Raw genomic sequence first — 17,447 nt, 5'->3', positions numbered from 1 at the left:
GGATCTATTACTGTTTCTGTTAGTTATCGCAAGTACACACAAGTACCAATGCACCCACATATGCGGTAATACATTAGAGCACAAAATTAGACTGGTTATTTACCTGCGCGATGAATAACAGAGATAGTGAAAGTTAAAAGTCCTTATTGCATTATATACAGACAGTATATACTCTAGGTGTATCGGCTGTATGAAGCCACCGGAAGTAAAGGTTTTTGAGCGCTCGAGAGTTTAGGGCACGTGGCCTACAAAACCGTGGGGTGTGATAGCGCGTCACGCGACCGGAAAGAGCATCCTAATTGATATCGATCATCCTCTGCCTTTTTTAACTATGACGCACACTCCATTTATTTATTGCTCTCATATTCATGCTGTTCATGTGAGCTGTATTGGTCTTTATTATATCAATAACGCACATGCATAGATATAGTCTTTGGTCTCTTTCGTAGTTTAGTCAAAAATAAACATCCACGTATTCTTAAATTATTTTCATACAGTCATAGGAGGTAACAGACTTGATTAGATTTTCTCAGGATTAATTTAAAGATTAATTTAAAGATATGACTAATTTCCATATTTAAGCGTATATGGCCAAGTCTGAAAATTTTTTCACGTTCTCACACGATTCATGAATTCAATTAAAAAAAAATTTTTCTTTTCTTTAAAAATTTATCAATATTTAAAAAATATAAACAGTTTATTTTTATACAAAATCGAGACATAAATAACTTTATTTAAAAAACATTTACGAGGATCAAATCCTCGTTTAGAATGTCTCCCATAAAAACATAAACTGCCGATACATTGATATGCGCTAAAATTTACAAAAAAAAAAAAAAAAAACTCCCAAAAAGACAAGTCCAAAGATCGTGATTAGAAAGGGTCACATATAAATCATATTGGTCAAAGTTATCCATTGAATGTTATCAGAGTTTCCGGTCCGTCGCACAGACATTTCGCACGATTATATTTTACGGTGGTTGTAACATGTAACGTGTTCCACATGCTTCATGACCCCGCTCTAAACACATCGAATAGGAAATCTCGTTGCATTGCAACAGTGCTTTCTGCTTAGCTTCTTTCATTTTCCCGTTGTAGTCTGTATCGTATATCATGGGCATAAAACATGATAATAGTAATAATAATAATAATAATAATAATAATAATAATAATAATAATAATAATAATAATAATAATAATAATAATAACCACATACTCATCTGTAATACAGATGTATCTCACAAAAAATCCCCATACATCCACACAATACTTTTATATATTTTATCTTACAGCACTCAATGATATTACCAAATCAGAGCATATGCTGGACGTTGTCCACTCCATTTACTTTGCTGTGTCATCTCTCAATAAGATGTAAAGATATATATCCCCAGATTACCCTTCGAATTGAGTTATCGAAAGCCCAACCCTTGAGTAAAAAAATAACTTATGACTCTAGCATAAAAAATAAAGCAAATTGATTAATTATATTACAACTTAGACGTTTAAAAAAATCGATAATAAAATAAGAACAATAAAAAAATGAGTAATGACAATTGTACGACTTTAGACATGAGAAACGTAAAAGGGATTTGGTAGACAACGGGAAATCTAAACCGGTAACAAGATGGCCGCTCGGAAACGGAAACCGGAAACGTGTCACTCGAGCTACTGCTTGTTTCCGTCGTGTCGTGCAAAAAGGAAGCTTGAGCTTGGGCTCATTCTTCTGGTACGAAGCACTACAAAAAATATTAGATGAGCTTTTGCGTTCTACACATCCCATATGTAATTTTTAACCTTAGTTAGGATTTAGGTTCTATTTATCTTTTGTGTTGTTATTATTATTGGTGGAAAGGAGGAAAAAATAAAATACGGATTTTATATGCACGCTTCTGCGGTTATATATTATATATTTTTTTTTTTCACTATGATACACAATGTACATATATACAACCTGCTACAATAAATACTTAGCCTAATAAAATTAATAACAATTGTAGTGAAAGGTAGTTGGACATTACACATTAATTTTTAATGTTTAAACATTAGATTTTAAGTTAATACTATAAATTTTAAATTCACTGAATTCGTGTTTTAAATCGTTATTTTATAATCATATTCACAACAATTGCATTCTAATCTTAATTTATTAATTTAGTTTTTTATACTTAAATAGATTTATTCACTTGGATTTTATTTTTTCATCACTTTCTTACTCTTTTTATGGTTTTTTGTACAGCACTACATTTTAATGTAGGAAAGGATTGATATATATTTCAACGTTACCCTAGTTAGATTTAAAATTTTTTTAATTTTCTTAGTCAAAATTTTATTTTGATATTTTTAGTTTTAGTTATTTAAAAATTCTCATTCTTTCGAATCGATACGAATGTGTTACAACGAAATTTATGCACTTAGTTTTCAAAATAAATGATCGTGTAAAATTTCAATTCAAAAATATATAAGATTGAATATTTTGTTTCAGTCGATATTATTTCAAGGCATTGACAATTAAATCCGAGAAAAGAAAGATTCAAAGAGATTGAGACAATTAATTCTGATTTTTTTGAGGTTTAAAAAATTATAATAAAGAATTTGGATTTTTTTCGTCAAAAAAAAAAATATTTTGAATTTTTTATTGAGAAATCGTACTCAATTTCTTGCTCTTCTAAATTTGCTTTTCCTCAGAAATTTTGCAATGCGCTATAAAAAATGTGCGTTAATCTTTTGCCACACAAAATCAAATTATTACCAATCATAACAAAACACTGTGTGTGAAACCTATCAAATAACTAAATTACTCTTTAAATAAATTCTTACGGAAAAAAAAAATCCACTAGGAACGTAAAAAAGCTAAAAGTACCGAGATCACTTGAAAGAAGAGTTAAGAAAAAAAATCTTTAGTATAAAATAATTTAAATATTTAACAACAAAATCTCGTTACAAAAACTAAATCCTTAATTATTTTGCACCACCGGAAATAAAATATATTCATCAATATTGAATCCTCGATAAAAATAAATAATTTATAAAACAACATTATTTCACCACCAAAATGGTTTCTGCATATATGGGGAGGCCATTACCTGGGCACTTCCCGAATACGTCGATTCGACTAATTTTGACTGACAGGGTTTTCCATCCCTCACCAAAACAGGTACTGCAACTCGCCGGGGCGAGCATCCACTGGCGCCCGCTTCAACGCGTTCATTTTGGGCGCGTTTCGTTTTATACCTGTGGTTCTGGAACCAAATTTTCACTTGGGTCGGGGTAAGCTGGATAATTGAAGCGAGATGTTCCCGTTCTGGAGCACTAAGGTACCTCTGTTGACGAAATCTTCGTTCCAGTTCGTAGGTCTGGGCTTTTGAGAACAAAACCCTACGCTTTCTTTGTTTCTTCCCGCAATGACCGGAGTGGTGGTCATTCAGGTCGTGGGTTCGCGATGATGATTTGTCGTCGTTGTGGTCGTGATCGTTATCATTATCGTGGTCATCTGCGGGTTCTTCCGCTTCTTCGAAGTCTTGCTCTTCATCTTTGGAGGAGTCGTTCCCGTTGTCTTGCTGCGACGAGGGAAATGATAGGTCTGATATTGTTGGACTGGTTGAGTCGGGCTGTTGTTGCTGTTGTTGCTGCTGTTGATGAACTGCAAAATAAAAAAAAAAAAAATTGGGGTTAGAGATCTTTAATAAAAAAGTCAAAGACAATCAATTTTAAATCCTTATATAAAATTGAGATGAAATGTATGTGGCATCAAACTATTCGTAACGTGATTGGTCGAATATATCATGAGCATGAAAATATATGTAAACGCTATAGTAAGGCGCGCGCAAATTTGAATTCTAGTTCTCCATTAAATTTAGACTTTCAGACTATATCAAAAAAATTTAGCACCGTGGATACAGAAACTTTATTCGTAAAGAAGAGTCCATGATCATTTATCGTAAAAAATTATATTACATATATAATAAAGAATAATATGTCTAAGTGGGTAACGTTAAGTTTGAACAAAGTACTTGTGAACACGCTATCGGTTGTAGAGAACCAAAACTCAAACTATATATTGAAAATATTATATTTATGTGCAATAAAAAAGGGTAGGCTTGAGTCGAGATATATCTAGAATGTAGTCTCTGGTCTCTAGTCTGGTCTACTACTTCAGTGGGGTGAGTGTGTAAGTGTACAATATGCTATTGTGTTGAGGGTTAAAGGAGAGGGTGCGAAAAACTATATAAACCCTATTCGATTCTCATGTTGAATATAATATGTGTGTATTGTGTTAGTGTGAGTGTGTGGCACCCCACACGAGATCAACCATATCATTTTCATGGGAGATTAGCTCTTGATTTTCGCCCTCTGTGATTTCAATTAAGATGATACTACATGTCCTACTTTGTATGGATGAACCTTTAGCTGCTAATTTTATAACCATTTAATTCTATTTGATTGGGAAAATAATTAACCGAGTTTTGGAGGATTTACGGAAGAAATTAATCATCTTTTGATCCAAAAATTGAATTATTAATCTACTAACTTAATGTTTGAAAAATTTTATTTCTTCAATTTATCGATCTAAAAAAATTCAAAATATTTTCAACTATTAATACATTTTTTACGATATTTATTGACGATAATTCAGTAAAACTTTTCAATTTTTAAAAATTATTAAAAAAAAAACAAAAATGTTCAGTACAATAAGATTCTAATGAGATTCAAAATAAGTATAAGGATTACATCAAATCATTGGATAGAGTTTTTTCAGCTTGAGAATGAGGTATTAGCTGTGATGCTCCGGAATAATCGAATCATTGATGATGTCACACCCAAAAGTTTCCATAATAAGAGAGGTATCAAAAAAGTGAAGTAAAGGTAAGGGCATGGTATGGTATGGTATATATATTCATCACTAAGAAAGCACGGTAAGCCCTCATTCATGACAGGCTGTCTATTAGGGCACTTTTTGGTTAAATAGATGCGAAAGTACAAGCACAAGTAAGCGGTGGAAACTAACACGAGTATTCAGTAACCGCGACAATGTGAATTTTGGGCGTGACAATTTTGATTCATCGAGTTGTTACGGGAGGGGTCCATCATTTTCGTTCATTTGTGTTGGTCTTTTTTTTCCTCTCTCCAGAATATATGTGTCTATAAATGTAGTTGCAACCGCTTGCATCTGTCCCCACGGTGACATCTGTCACCCCAAGTTGGCCAATCGCGTCCCCGGTACCCAAGGACCTTTTATACGACTATTAGATCCTGCTTAGCTCGCGCGAACCAATTGTAGGGTGTTAAATAAATAAGGGTTGTGACAAAACCAAAACCTGAGGAGAGAAGAAAGGAGAATGCTGAAGCTATAATACATGCTCCACACCAAATATATCCAGGGATATGTACTCATTGTCGCGTTTAATAGGTTATACCCCACTGATACATTTCTCCCCCGGGCCTGGGGTCAAGTCCGATCCTAGAGTACACTTACAACAATACATTTTTGATCTTCAGATCAAGATTTTTAGCCGTATTGATACAAGGATCCTCAGTTTTTCAATTTCATCAAATTTCATGCTCTTGGATAAATATTTTATCGAGGCTTACCAGTCATTTCGGCTAATGTTTGGGGCACTGACACCGGCAGAATTGGTCCCGTCGGCCATCCTAAAAGTCCTGGTTGTGGTAGCGTTGAAGGAGGCGGCGGGGGTGGTAACGAATTTCTCAGGTTTCCATGTTGGACTGCGTGTTCCAAAAGTTGTTGGTAGGTCAATGATACATCATTGTTTGGAAGGATTGTTGTCGCTAAAAAATAAATTAATTCACAGTTTTTACTTCAAATGAATCACGCATGGATTTTTCAACTAATCATTGCTATCATAAAGAAAATTATAGCTTAATCTTTAAGAAATATCTTTTAAATCATTGAAAATGAATTCTGCATCATTGTTTGAAAGAATTGTTGCTGAAATATCAGTTTTTTCAATGAACATGTCATCAAAATTAGTCAGAAATTTTTTACGGGAATTTTTATTGAAAAGAAAAATTTTTGAAATGTGATCGATTATTAAATATATTTTTTACATGGAAGATTAATCAATTACATTAAAAAAACGACTATGATTACTTTCAGATAGGCATATTTGATATGTATTCAATTCTGTGCTAAAAAAATAGAATTTGGAATATTTTAAAGTTTGAAAGCTTGAATAGAAAGATTTTAGAGTGAAAAAGTGTATAAAAATAAATAGTAATAGGATTTGACTTACCATGATTGTCGTCTTGTGCCGTCGGTTTGGCTTCATTTAACTCCAAAATATCACTGATATGGAACCCGGAGCTCGTTCTGGAAGCCACTGGTGTTTTAATACTCTCAAAAAATCTGTTAACCAAACAAAAAGTAAAAAAAAAGATTAATTTTAAGAAAAACACGTAGTCTTTATTCTTTTTTTCAATGACTATTGAGGAAAAAGTTATTCCAGCAACGGGAGCGAGACAGTAACAAGTATAACAATGAAAACTGATGAGTAAATAAGATTTGTGCATGGCAGAGTCTTTCGTTCAAAAGATAATTATTACTATTTCAGGCAGCTTGTTGTGTTGTAGAATTTTAAAAACCGATTAAAACCAGTCAAAGTACAGTTTTTGTTGCCTTGAAGCCACCCGCCTTTATTATATTTCCCCATCGGTACCGGTAAAACTACTCTGCGTCAGAAACTCCGAAATGACCACCCGGTGAGAATTTGCACCTTTCTACGTGCCGGAGAATGAACCTGTGAAAAATTTATCGAGTGAAGAAGTTAAGTTACTTTTCTTGAAAACGACTTCACCGGAACCTGCTAATCCAGGGCTTTGTTTAGACCTCATTGTGCACTCTAGAGCCCTTGGGTGACCGAAGTACCCTCTATTATTCAGATTTTAAAATCACTTAAGCCGTGTGATCTTTTATTAAAGCACGAATTTCAAAATATTTATTCTACTAAACAATAACTTTACCAAATAACGTACGAGGAATTTTAAATTATCTTGAATCGATTTTCAAGATAAATAAAATCAGGCATCGAAATCACTTTTATTCAGGGCATAGTCTTTCTTGTTTATCGAATTACTTTTATTGTTATTGTCAGTGGTTTGAAGCATGCAATATTCATAATAATCCCAAAAATACATTTTTATTATTTTTTACTTTCTAAACCATCTTATAAATTATTACATAATACTTTTTAAAACACCCACTGATTGTCAGAAAAATGCTTCTTGTATTTTTTATTTGACATAAAAAATTAGAGGATGCATCAAACTCAATTTTCAGCAGTGCAATATAATAAAATGTTCTCTAAATGATCTCAAAAAAAAATTTTAAACAAATTAATTACATTGATAAAAGTATTAACTTAATTCAAGAAAAAAAACTCTTGTAGAAAATTATTTAAAAAATTTTCATTGTCTTAAATAAAGCGGAAGTTTTTGAATTAAGAAATTTTTCTTGATTTAAAAATTTTTCTTTTTAATAATAAATAATAAAATTTTCTAAAACGATTTTCTTGATTCAAAAGTTTTTTCCTTGAATCAAATCAATCTTTTTATCAGTGTAGGAAATGTCAGAACTTGAGTCTAACTTTTTTGTGTAACAGATGGCTCTGATGGCCCTTCTAAAAGATAAATTTGGAAATAATGTGTTCAATTTTCTTTAATAAATTTTAAATAATCGTATTTCAGGATTTTGATCTTTTAAAAAATGTATTTTTACCTTGAGTTTAAAGCTATCTGGTTGTACCAATGGTTAAGAATGTTTGCCGGGTAGGGCAATAAATGCCAGGGTAGTATTTTACTTTTATCACTCATTGTTAAAAATTTATAATAAACAGTCAATGTACTACTTTTTAAACTACACTAGTGTGTCTCAAAAAAATCTAATATTTCTTCCACTGTTTAATAAAAAAAATCACTGTCCTCGACCCACTGATCAAACTATCACTTCACCGCACACATGTGAAACCAATAATAATATTTGTGGATGAATTTATAATAAACAGTGTATGTTTAGTTTTCACTGAGGATTTTCCCGAGTGTTATTTTTCGTGTGGAATTGAAAAGCGAGGACTCAAAAAATAGTGTTACAACAATAATATTTCGAGCATCCTCAACGAACACTTGACGGCTAGTGAAGTTGCTGTTGAAACGCACTTTGATCCTTGAGTGTCCTCGACAGTTTCCATGGAGGCGTGTCTTGATTAGGGGCGGGTTTTCCCAACCCCTACCATAACGAGCGCCGGGAAAGACCGGTAATTTACATTTGTTGCCACCCCGTGACAATGCTTGAACCGTTTTGCTCGAGAGTATCTTCTCGTGGTAAATTTACCGCTGGGAGGAGTCTGCTCTTTGGAACCGTGTAGGGCGCGGCACTGAGGGTTGTAGTTTTTATATATATCATATATCATGGATAAAAGTTTATGTATGTGTGATATACAGACAGTACTTTTGAGTCTTATCCAATCCAGGTTTATCATCGATCACACGTCTTTTACCAGTTGTCTACTTATTTTAACACTACACTTTAATGCGTCAGTGTTAATGTGCCTTGTAACATTAACATCATATCACTGCGATAATCATTACTTCTTTTACGAACCTGGTGAAGGTCGCTAGACTATTGATTGTTTAATATATGGTAAAGTTTGTACAAAACTCAAATTTAAAAGTCATCTATTTAAAAAATATTTATTTTTTCGTTTCATCTAGACGGAAAAAAAAAATTCTTGGCTCAAGAAAATATCAATCAAAATTTCTTGAATGAAGTCAAAGTTTCTTCAGACAAGATAAATTTATTGAGCCAAGAAAATTTCTTCTTGCTCCAAAATAAATTTAGTTTTCCTTAAAATTTTCTTGGCGCAAGAAATTTGTTTTTTGTGTGTAGAGCTTCAAAAATTTTTTATGAATTTTATTATGTTAGTTGAGAAAATAAATTTTTTTTTAAAGGGGTGCGTAAAATATTACGTAGAATTTTTTACTTTATGTTTAGGCTTGAAAATTCAATCAGCCAAAAATATATTTAATACGAATAAATACAAATTTTTATTTCAAAAAATAAATACTGGAAATTTTTAATTTTGTGAAGAGATTTGAAAAAAATTGGCTCCGTAAAAGTTTTTGTGATGTATAGTTATACATTATATTATATTATACCTATACATTAGATAAATTAGTGAAAAACATCAATTTCAATCTTTTTTTTTTTTTTTTTTTTTTTTTTTTTTTTTTTTTCACAAAGTTAAAAGATTAATTTCATTTTATCTCTTAATGAAAAAAGTTTTATCTGCCATAAGATATATGATTTAATAAATGAGTTTTGACATTTATTGTAACGTTATATTTATTACGGCAAACTAAAAGTATTGATGCATTATATTTATAAACTTCAAACATTAATTTTTTTTTAATGAAAATGAGTCCTAGGGTAGAAGTATAGGTTTTAGCCATCTTAATGCCGTTTTAAAAAAAAAGATTATTAAAAAGTTTATTAATAATTAGCAAAAACTAAAAGTCAAAAATTGATTTGAACTTAATTGGGAATAATTATAATCTTAAAAAAATTTTTTTTTTTAAATTTTATACTAATTTTACTCGGTTTTTTTTTTTAATTCAACCGTTGCAATAAATAATTTTAAACACCTCAATAATAAAAATAAATTACTATAAAAAATCGAAATATCTCCACTTGAAAAAATACTTTCTAAAAATTATTCAACAAATAAATAATTTTCGGTGTAATAAAAAAGTAAAACCTAGTAGTCATTTTTTTGTGACACCGCCTATTTTCAGCATCTCATCAATATAAAATGTCTCATCGGTGTATTCGTGTGTATAGATGTATAGAAGGTGAAAAAGTTTCCCGAGGTAGTTTCCGGTTCTCTTGGTATTTCTATTGTCAACTGCCTCAACTAGCTTCCTCTTCTCCTTACACATACGCACATAATACATATATAAATTTATACCCTTGGTCTCTATAAGTCAAAAAATGCGGAAGGGGGCGTACAAGGGTCCCATTGTAATCCGGCATACTTTAGTGTCGTTTTTCTCATCCTCGTACTCATCATCCACATCCATGGATAAGAACTCATGGATCATGGATCTTAACTTGACCTTTGCTTTGATTCACTAAAGATGGCCACCCCTTGAACCTTGTAATTAATTACCGCAACAGTTTTTTTTTTTATACAAAAGGGGACTGAGAATTTTAAAGGAAGAAATAAAAAATTGAATATACCACTTTTTTTTTTTTTTTTATTTTTTTATTTAAGTACATATTTGTCAATAAGTATATATTACATAAATATTTAGTAAAGTTCTGCGAAAAGTTGCATAATAGTAGTGACAAAATGTCATCGACACGCAAAGGCAACAAATCGAGTAGCGAGATCACGCTTAAGAAATAAAAACACGGGATCTAATCCAGTTAGAATCGAGTTTAAGGTCTCAAAGACATTTTTTTGTTCTATTTATTTTTATTATTGTTATTATTATTATCTGGTGAACTGCTGTAGGGCAATAAACTATATTTAAGTGAGTAACAATGATATAAGAGAGAGTAATGGGTAGATAGTTGGTATAATATGAGTTAGACAAAGAAGAGCTAAGCGGCGAATGCACAAAAAGAAAATTTTCAAGGGGTGAAAGCCTCCAAGGGTGGTACCGAGTATCATCCTACATCCTACTCTACACCACAGCGCTTCCCTCCAGTTTATAAGGGATAGGAGAGAAAGGCAATCGAGTAACATTTGTCCAAGTCTCACGACTGTTTGGCGATAGCTGTGCCAACTTGTTTCCAACACGCAATCCAATTTGTCTACGTCTCATTGTTTTAAAACAAAAATAAATAAAATACTTGACCTTAGCGACATCTACTTGGCGCGGTAAATTTTATTCATTTGAATTATTTTTTATAAATTAATTAGGATTGACTCTATCAAATAAATAAATTTTTCTTGCATGCTATCTAATTTTTATACTTCAATTTTTAGAAAAAATATATTTACTTCAGAAGAAAAATTCTTGAACAAAAAAAAATTATTTTGAATAATTTTAAATCAGGCAGAAAAATTCTTAAATCGACTAAAATTTATTTAAATAAAATAACATTTGATGAAATTATGCAAAATGATTTTTTTTAGTTCAAGAATATATCTATTGATTCAAATTAATTTTTTTTAGAGGGTGGATAAAATTTTTCTAGATTAAAATAATTTTCAAATATACTCAAAAATTGAAAGCCAACAAAGACGCTTTAGACTTTGTTGAAAAATGCAATGTGTATGTACAAAATACAGGTGTGGAGTCTCATTTAAGGGCATAAGAAATAAACTTCAAGAAAATTAGAATGATAAAGTACTTGTAAATAGCAAAATTATTCCCAACAGGTTAAAAGATTTAAGATATGCGAGAACACTCTAAAATTACAAATAGGAAGCAGGAAAGGGCATGCCATCGATTTTCGGGATAATGAAATAAGTGAAGACAAAAAATCTAGTGTCAATACAATTGAGAATAGACATCCACCTATTTACGAGGTTAAAGTTATTCCAACTGTTTGGTTATTAACATAACAATACGAGTACCTGTCGGCTTGACAACTCCAGGCTTTCAAATTTAAGAACTCTGACTGGTGGATACTTTTATTCCATTGACCGTAGATTTTAAGTTTTAGCTATTATTATTATGTATGTACCTAATGTACCAGCATATCTCACCTCGAGCTCGAGACAAGTGGTTGTTAAGTTTTCGGATGGTGTTTTGTTGTCGTAGGAGTTATAAAGCCGCTGTACTACCCGTAGACCATCCAGGATACTGCCACCATACTATACAAGAATTGAGCAAAGTCGAGTGGAAGGGAATGGAAATATTTTTCATGAATGGGAATGACGGTAGAAAATGAAAAGAACTGTTTTTTTTTTCTAACACCTGAACATTTAAAGCTTAAATTTTATATATAACCTTACACTCAAACTTACACTTACAACAGGTACTTACTTTTATTACCGAAACGTGTCCCTGCAATAATTCGGAGAATTTCAGGTGAAAAATTTATAACACTAGCACCAGCCTCAAGTGGGCCTCTTTTGTTCAATTGCTAGTACTTCCGGGTCCACAGATTTACTTGAATTTTATTTATATTTATTTTCTCACTCGTTTTATTACTTCATACCTCACTATTTTTTTCAACCTTAAAAAATATTAAGAATTGGAAAAAACTTTATCGTTAGGTTCAAATTTTTAGTTCCGCCATCAGTTTTAGATATTTTAGTTAATTTACATAATAATAAATAACTTTAAACCTTTTATGAATGACACTGTGTCAAATGGGGGTAAAAGGAGTTTTCAATGCAACAAAATGTGTGATAATTTGGTACAGGTGGTCACTTAATTTAAAAAATCACCTTTGATGTTTGGAACATTTAAATTTTTATTGAATTTTTTTTTTTGTGATTCGTTATTGGGATGCGATTTTTTAAATCATAACAACTAATTTATAAAAAAATTCAGGTCTTCTTCATTGCTAGAATATTTAATTACAAAGAAATAATTTTTTGGGAAATAAAGTGCTGATATAGAAATTATTCTTGATACTTAAAAAATACGCATTGAAAGAAAATTTTACATTTCAAAAGAAGAAAAGCTGAAATCAAGTTAAATATTCATCTATACACGAGAAAAAAAAATTTTTTTTTCAATAACATTATTTCTAATCAATAAAATAATTATAAAAATATATTTTGACTTTTCTAAAAATAATGAATTTCACAAGTGAAAAAATTCTAATCAATTATATTACGTCATCTTTTCAGTATAAAAATTCAGAGTGCAAAAAATATACAAGTAAAAGTCGATACTAGATTACTACTTCTAAGAAACCGTAAAATTACTTTATTATGTCATCAATATTTTCAAAATAAAAAAATTTTCCTGAAATGTTCCAACATTATCCTCAATTAAAATCCGCTATCAGAAGTCAACCAATTTTTTTTTAATTACATAACATGCAGGGTCAAAAAATTATTTATCTTCATTTAACTGCCTACATATATAAAAAATATATACATGTTATTTGATTAAAATGTATTAAAAAAACAATTTCCACGTGTGCGCTCAAGGTAAAAAATGTATTTTATCAATCCAATGAGATATCATATCACTTGGCATCGCCAGAGACGAGGTGTTAGTTGACCGTCGAGAGAAAAAATGACAACGAATGTACACTAACATTAAGTAACAAAACAACAATAAAAATCAATTTAATTTATAAATTAAAATTTTTTTAAACATAAAAATTTATTACAAAAAATAAAAAAATAAATTTTACTACAGCGAAGTTTGAAGTTGAATATTTCTCTTCGTAAAGGAAGAAGAAGAAGAAAAACTTGTTCGGTTCATTCATAAACTCTGACAAAAGACGAAAAACCGGGTGGGCCCGTTCCCGTCAATGAACGTAGTAAGTTTGGTAGTACTACTATGCCTACTTGTGCTACTCTCGATGAATTAAATGTAGTTTTTCGAGTAACTATTTAGCCAGCGTAGAGTATCAGGGAAGAAATAGAAGTCCCAATACAAGAATGAAATAAATAAAAAGAGACGGACACTATACACTACGGGATGCCTTAGACAGAGTGTCGCCTTTTTATTTTCTTCCGCTACCATCAAGCATTCAGGATCCTCCACGCTACTCCCATATTTAGGATAATACAAATATATGTTTATTTGAGGTGTGTAGTGCCCGGTATATTTATGCATGACCTAAACTAACTTATTCTATTCGGCACATTTGACTCTTTATAAAAATATATAACGCATTATCCTGGTAGTTTCGATATATGCTACTGTATAAATGTCAATAGGCTTCTTTTGTATCCTTCGATCGTATTTTGTTGATAATAAAAAGCGTTTAAGATGATTCAAATAGTCTCTGGTAGTTTCTGGTCCTTCCTTTTTTATTGTAAAAATACTGGAAATCACCGGAAGGGATCGAGAATTGCTTCTTTTATTAATAAAAAAATATATACATACTTTCTGCTACAATATACATCAAAGATCCCTGCTAGAATTATTTAAACTACACAATGTAGACATTTTACATTTTTCATAACCTTTTAAATAGCTAATGTGAATACATAATTTATAAAATGTTACATAATGTAATACTTAATATTTTACACAATAGAATTTATCGGTTTATATTTAATATTGTCCGCTGTTTAATTTACTAACCAAGTATGAGATGCGGTTGACAGTCTCTTAATATAATAATATTATTATATTAAATATCAAACGGACAGGTGTAATGACGATGATGAGAAAATTGCAAATCGGTCAGTACCATATGGTTGAACTGTTACATATATTGTATTGAGCGGTTTAGTTATATTACGTATGTGGTAAGTAATAAGAATGAGAAAGTACTAACGGGGGATTCCCTGTGTTACTCTGTACTGTCCTTCCTTATTAATTTTAAGGTAAAAAGAAAAATGTCATTGTGAACTTTAATTTTCAAGTAATGTTTCGTTTATTGTATGTTTATATTTTTATTTTCAAATTAAATTGTTTGTAAATGTAATAAAAGATATATTGTGTTACTTCATAATGTCGTATTTCGTCTCGGCAGAGTTATTAAATGAAATTTTAAACTGTCTTCAGGTAATTATTCTGGGCATTTCTTTAGGGCGTGGGAATAGTAAGACGGACTTTTGTGTAGTGGGTGGCTCAAAATTAATGTGAGAAATTTTTTTTTTCTTCTTAATTAGTTATTTTCTGCTAGTTTGGGATGTGTGAGAGGCTTTAATGGTAATACTTTAAAAGGAGGAGTTATGGGGTACGAAAAATACATTGTAGTTTTTTTTGTAATATGGTAACGGTTTTTTTTGCTTGGGGTTTCTTTTTTTGCCATTATTTCGTAAAGAGAAATTATGTTTTAAGACTTTAAAAAAATTTACTGTAAATGTATTAGTCATTGTTTATTAATAATAATTAATTTTTGTCTAGTCCCGAGACTAAATATCACAAAAAATCCATAATAAAAGGGCACAACAAATTAACAAGCTTATATTTAAGCTTATATTTAAAGGTAATTAAATTATTTAAAATATTTTTTCCGGGGATATTTTGTCGGAGGATCAAGAATCATGAATCCACGTTTTAAATATGTTTAAAATGATATTAATAAAAATACTAAAAATAAAAAAAAAATAAACTTGCCTATAATCATCTTCATTGCAAACGTAATCAGGTGGTATGAGATGCCAAGAAGAGTCATAACAATCATCATATGATGCTGCCATCTCTAAACTAACTGATATTTATCACTATAACTTATACTAATTAAAAAAAAAAATTGTTGATAACTTAATTGTAGGAACTACTGTAAATAACCGGATTTTTATGACATTTAATAGCAGTCGATAGTTCTTATAATTTATGAGATATTAAATTGAATATATATATAGCACACAGTTGTAAAAGTCATCGCAATACTAACTGTCGGTGTATTCATACATTCAGTTATGTATTCTATTAAAAATATATGTAGCTTCTAGATAGGAGCTCAGGCAACCTTATCTTCCATTCGATAACACCCTATAGATTAGTTTTGACTACCGATCATTGATTTCTAACTCTTTTATAGAAATTGTTATTATTACACTGAAAAGAAATTTTTTAATCAAGCTAAATTTCTTAATCTAAGAATTTTTCTACTCAAACCAAGACGATTAAAGTTTTTTTTGATTCAAGTTAATTTTTTTTTCATGATTATTATTGCACGCCTTATAACGCAAACGCGATTGAGGTAGTCTTCTCTTAACACATCAAGGTCAAATACTGTGGTCTTAAAATGCCTCTATCACAACTTTGTTACACTTACAGGATAATATGGGTAAATTTGTATCAACAAAACACTCTAAATAAGCCATCTTGTATTTTTTTTTTTAAATAATTTTATTTTGCTACATTGAAAAAAATTTTACATGGACGTCCGGATGTCGGTATGTCATCACGATAACTCCCGAAAAAATGAACTTATCAAGACCTGGTTTTTTTTTTTATTAGCTTTAGAATTGCAGCAACTGGTTTCGTATTATTCGATGTTGCTTAATTATAATTAATAAAAAACAAAAATTGGCTGATTTTCAGTATTTCTATATACATAGCCACGCATGGGCGCTTCGTCATCTGTTCAGAGGTGCATTTTAAATTTAAAACTAAAGCACAATTTGTTAATATTTTCCATATGATAAAAATAATACCGCTTATTGTATTTTTAAAATTTAAATAAGCGTTATGAGGTGTGTAATTATGGATTTTTAAAATTTTTATTGCTATTGTTATTCTACAATTAAAAAAAAAATTATTGGAATCATAATAGGTAAAATTGATTCCATTAAATAGCAAATCAAAAATGAAATGATAAATCTGTAATTATTGTACAAACCCTCGACGTCTGAAGTGCTTAAGTTCAAGTTGAAGTACGCCTTTATATTACACAATATATGAGTGCCTATTAGATTCATAGATTGAATGTTACTTTTTTTATTTCTATCGAATGGTTACTCATAAAATCATCACCTTGAAGCATAGAAAAAAAAATTATAAAATCGCCTACGTACAGAAAAACTTTTACCGACAACACACACTTTATAATAACGATGATAAAATCTAGATTGATGTATTTTATATTATATTTTATAGTTAAGTAATGTAGAAAAAGTTTATTATCGTTAAATGTAAAAAAGATGCTTGAAGTGATATCTAAAAAAATCAATATTAAAATATGTAAAAAAAAATTTTAATACATATCATGATGGCCCAGTTTCTGCGTATATGTAATATATAAGAATTTTTCGCGATATACCATCTCTGTTTAAACTTTTAACGTGCAGATGATAATAAATTTAACCAACGACGGATCAATATAATCATGCGTGACTGTGAATCTAATTGCTGATGTGATGTATCGTGAATTATCGTTAAATATTATGAAACATATATAGGTACGAATATATAGATAGATAGGAAAGAAATAATACAGTGAGTTGTGGTAATATAACATTGACATGTGGTTTTAATCAATATGATTATCACAGATTATCAAAAACAAAAAAAAGAGTAAATAAATAAAATAAAAATCATCAATGTTATTTATCTTCTGTATTAATTTTTAACATATATCACGTATGTACGTACATTTTCCATCCATGTCAATTTTTTTTTTAAATTACATACATCAGAAGATAAATTTTTCTGGACATTGTAAAATTTATAAAATTCTTTTCGTGCAAATCCATTTTTTTCCTTTTCGACAAATTTTAAAATATTTCACCTTTCAAAAGCTACATACAAGTTCTCTGCATTTAATTTACATACATTTACATATTCAACCCTCATCTTGTCAGAACAAAATTTTTCCCTTTGAAAGCTTC

The 17,447-nt window shown here is 30.3% G+C and overlaps 1 protein-coding gene across 2 annotated transcripts; it reads right to left on the bottom strand.

The window, feature by feature from the left end:
• Window positions 1-1,883: 1,883 nt before the first annotated feature.
• LOC141534198 (uncharacterized) lies at window positions 1,884-15,504 on the bottom strand. Of its 2 annotated transcripts, none has more exons than XM_074253388.1 (4): window positions 15,229-15,504; window positions 6,255-6,367; window positions 5,593-5,790; window positions 1,884-3,643 (listed from the first exon to the last, which is right to left on the bottom strand). In XM_074253388.1, the coding sequence occupies exons 1-4, from the start codon at window positions 15,309-15,311 to the stop codon at window positions 3,045-3,047; spliced, it is 993 nt and encodes a 330-aa protein (XP_074109489.1). In that variant the 5' UTR covers window positions 15,312-15,504; the 3' UTR covers window positions 1,884-3,044. The 2 variants fall into 2 exon arrangements, with proteins under 2 accessions (XP_074109489.1, XP_074109488.1); XM_074253387.1 differs by lacking the exon at window positions 15,229-15,504 and adding an exon at window positions 7,736-8,247.
• Window positions 15,505-17,447: the final 1,943 nt, after the last annotated feature.

The sequence above is a fragment of the Cotesia typhae genome, unplaced genomic scaffold (genome assembly GCF_013202065.1).
Source record: "Cotesia typhae breed Kobodo isofemale line unplaced genomic scaffold, CoteBio_Ctyphae scaffold_13, whole genome shotgun sequence".
Lineage (NCBI taxonomy): Eukaryota > Metazoa > Arthropoda > Insecta > Hymenoptera > Braconidae > Cotesia > Cotesia typhae.
The sequence above is the reverse complement of the archived record's forward strand: the minus strand, read 5'-3'. Positions and strand labels throughout refer to the sequence as shown.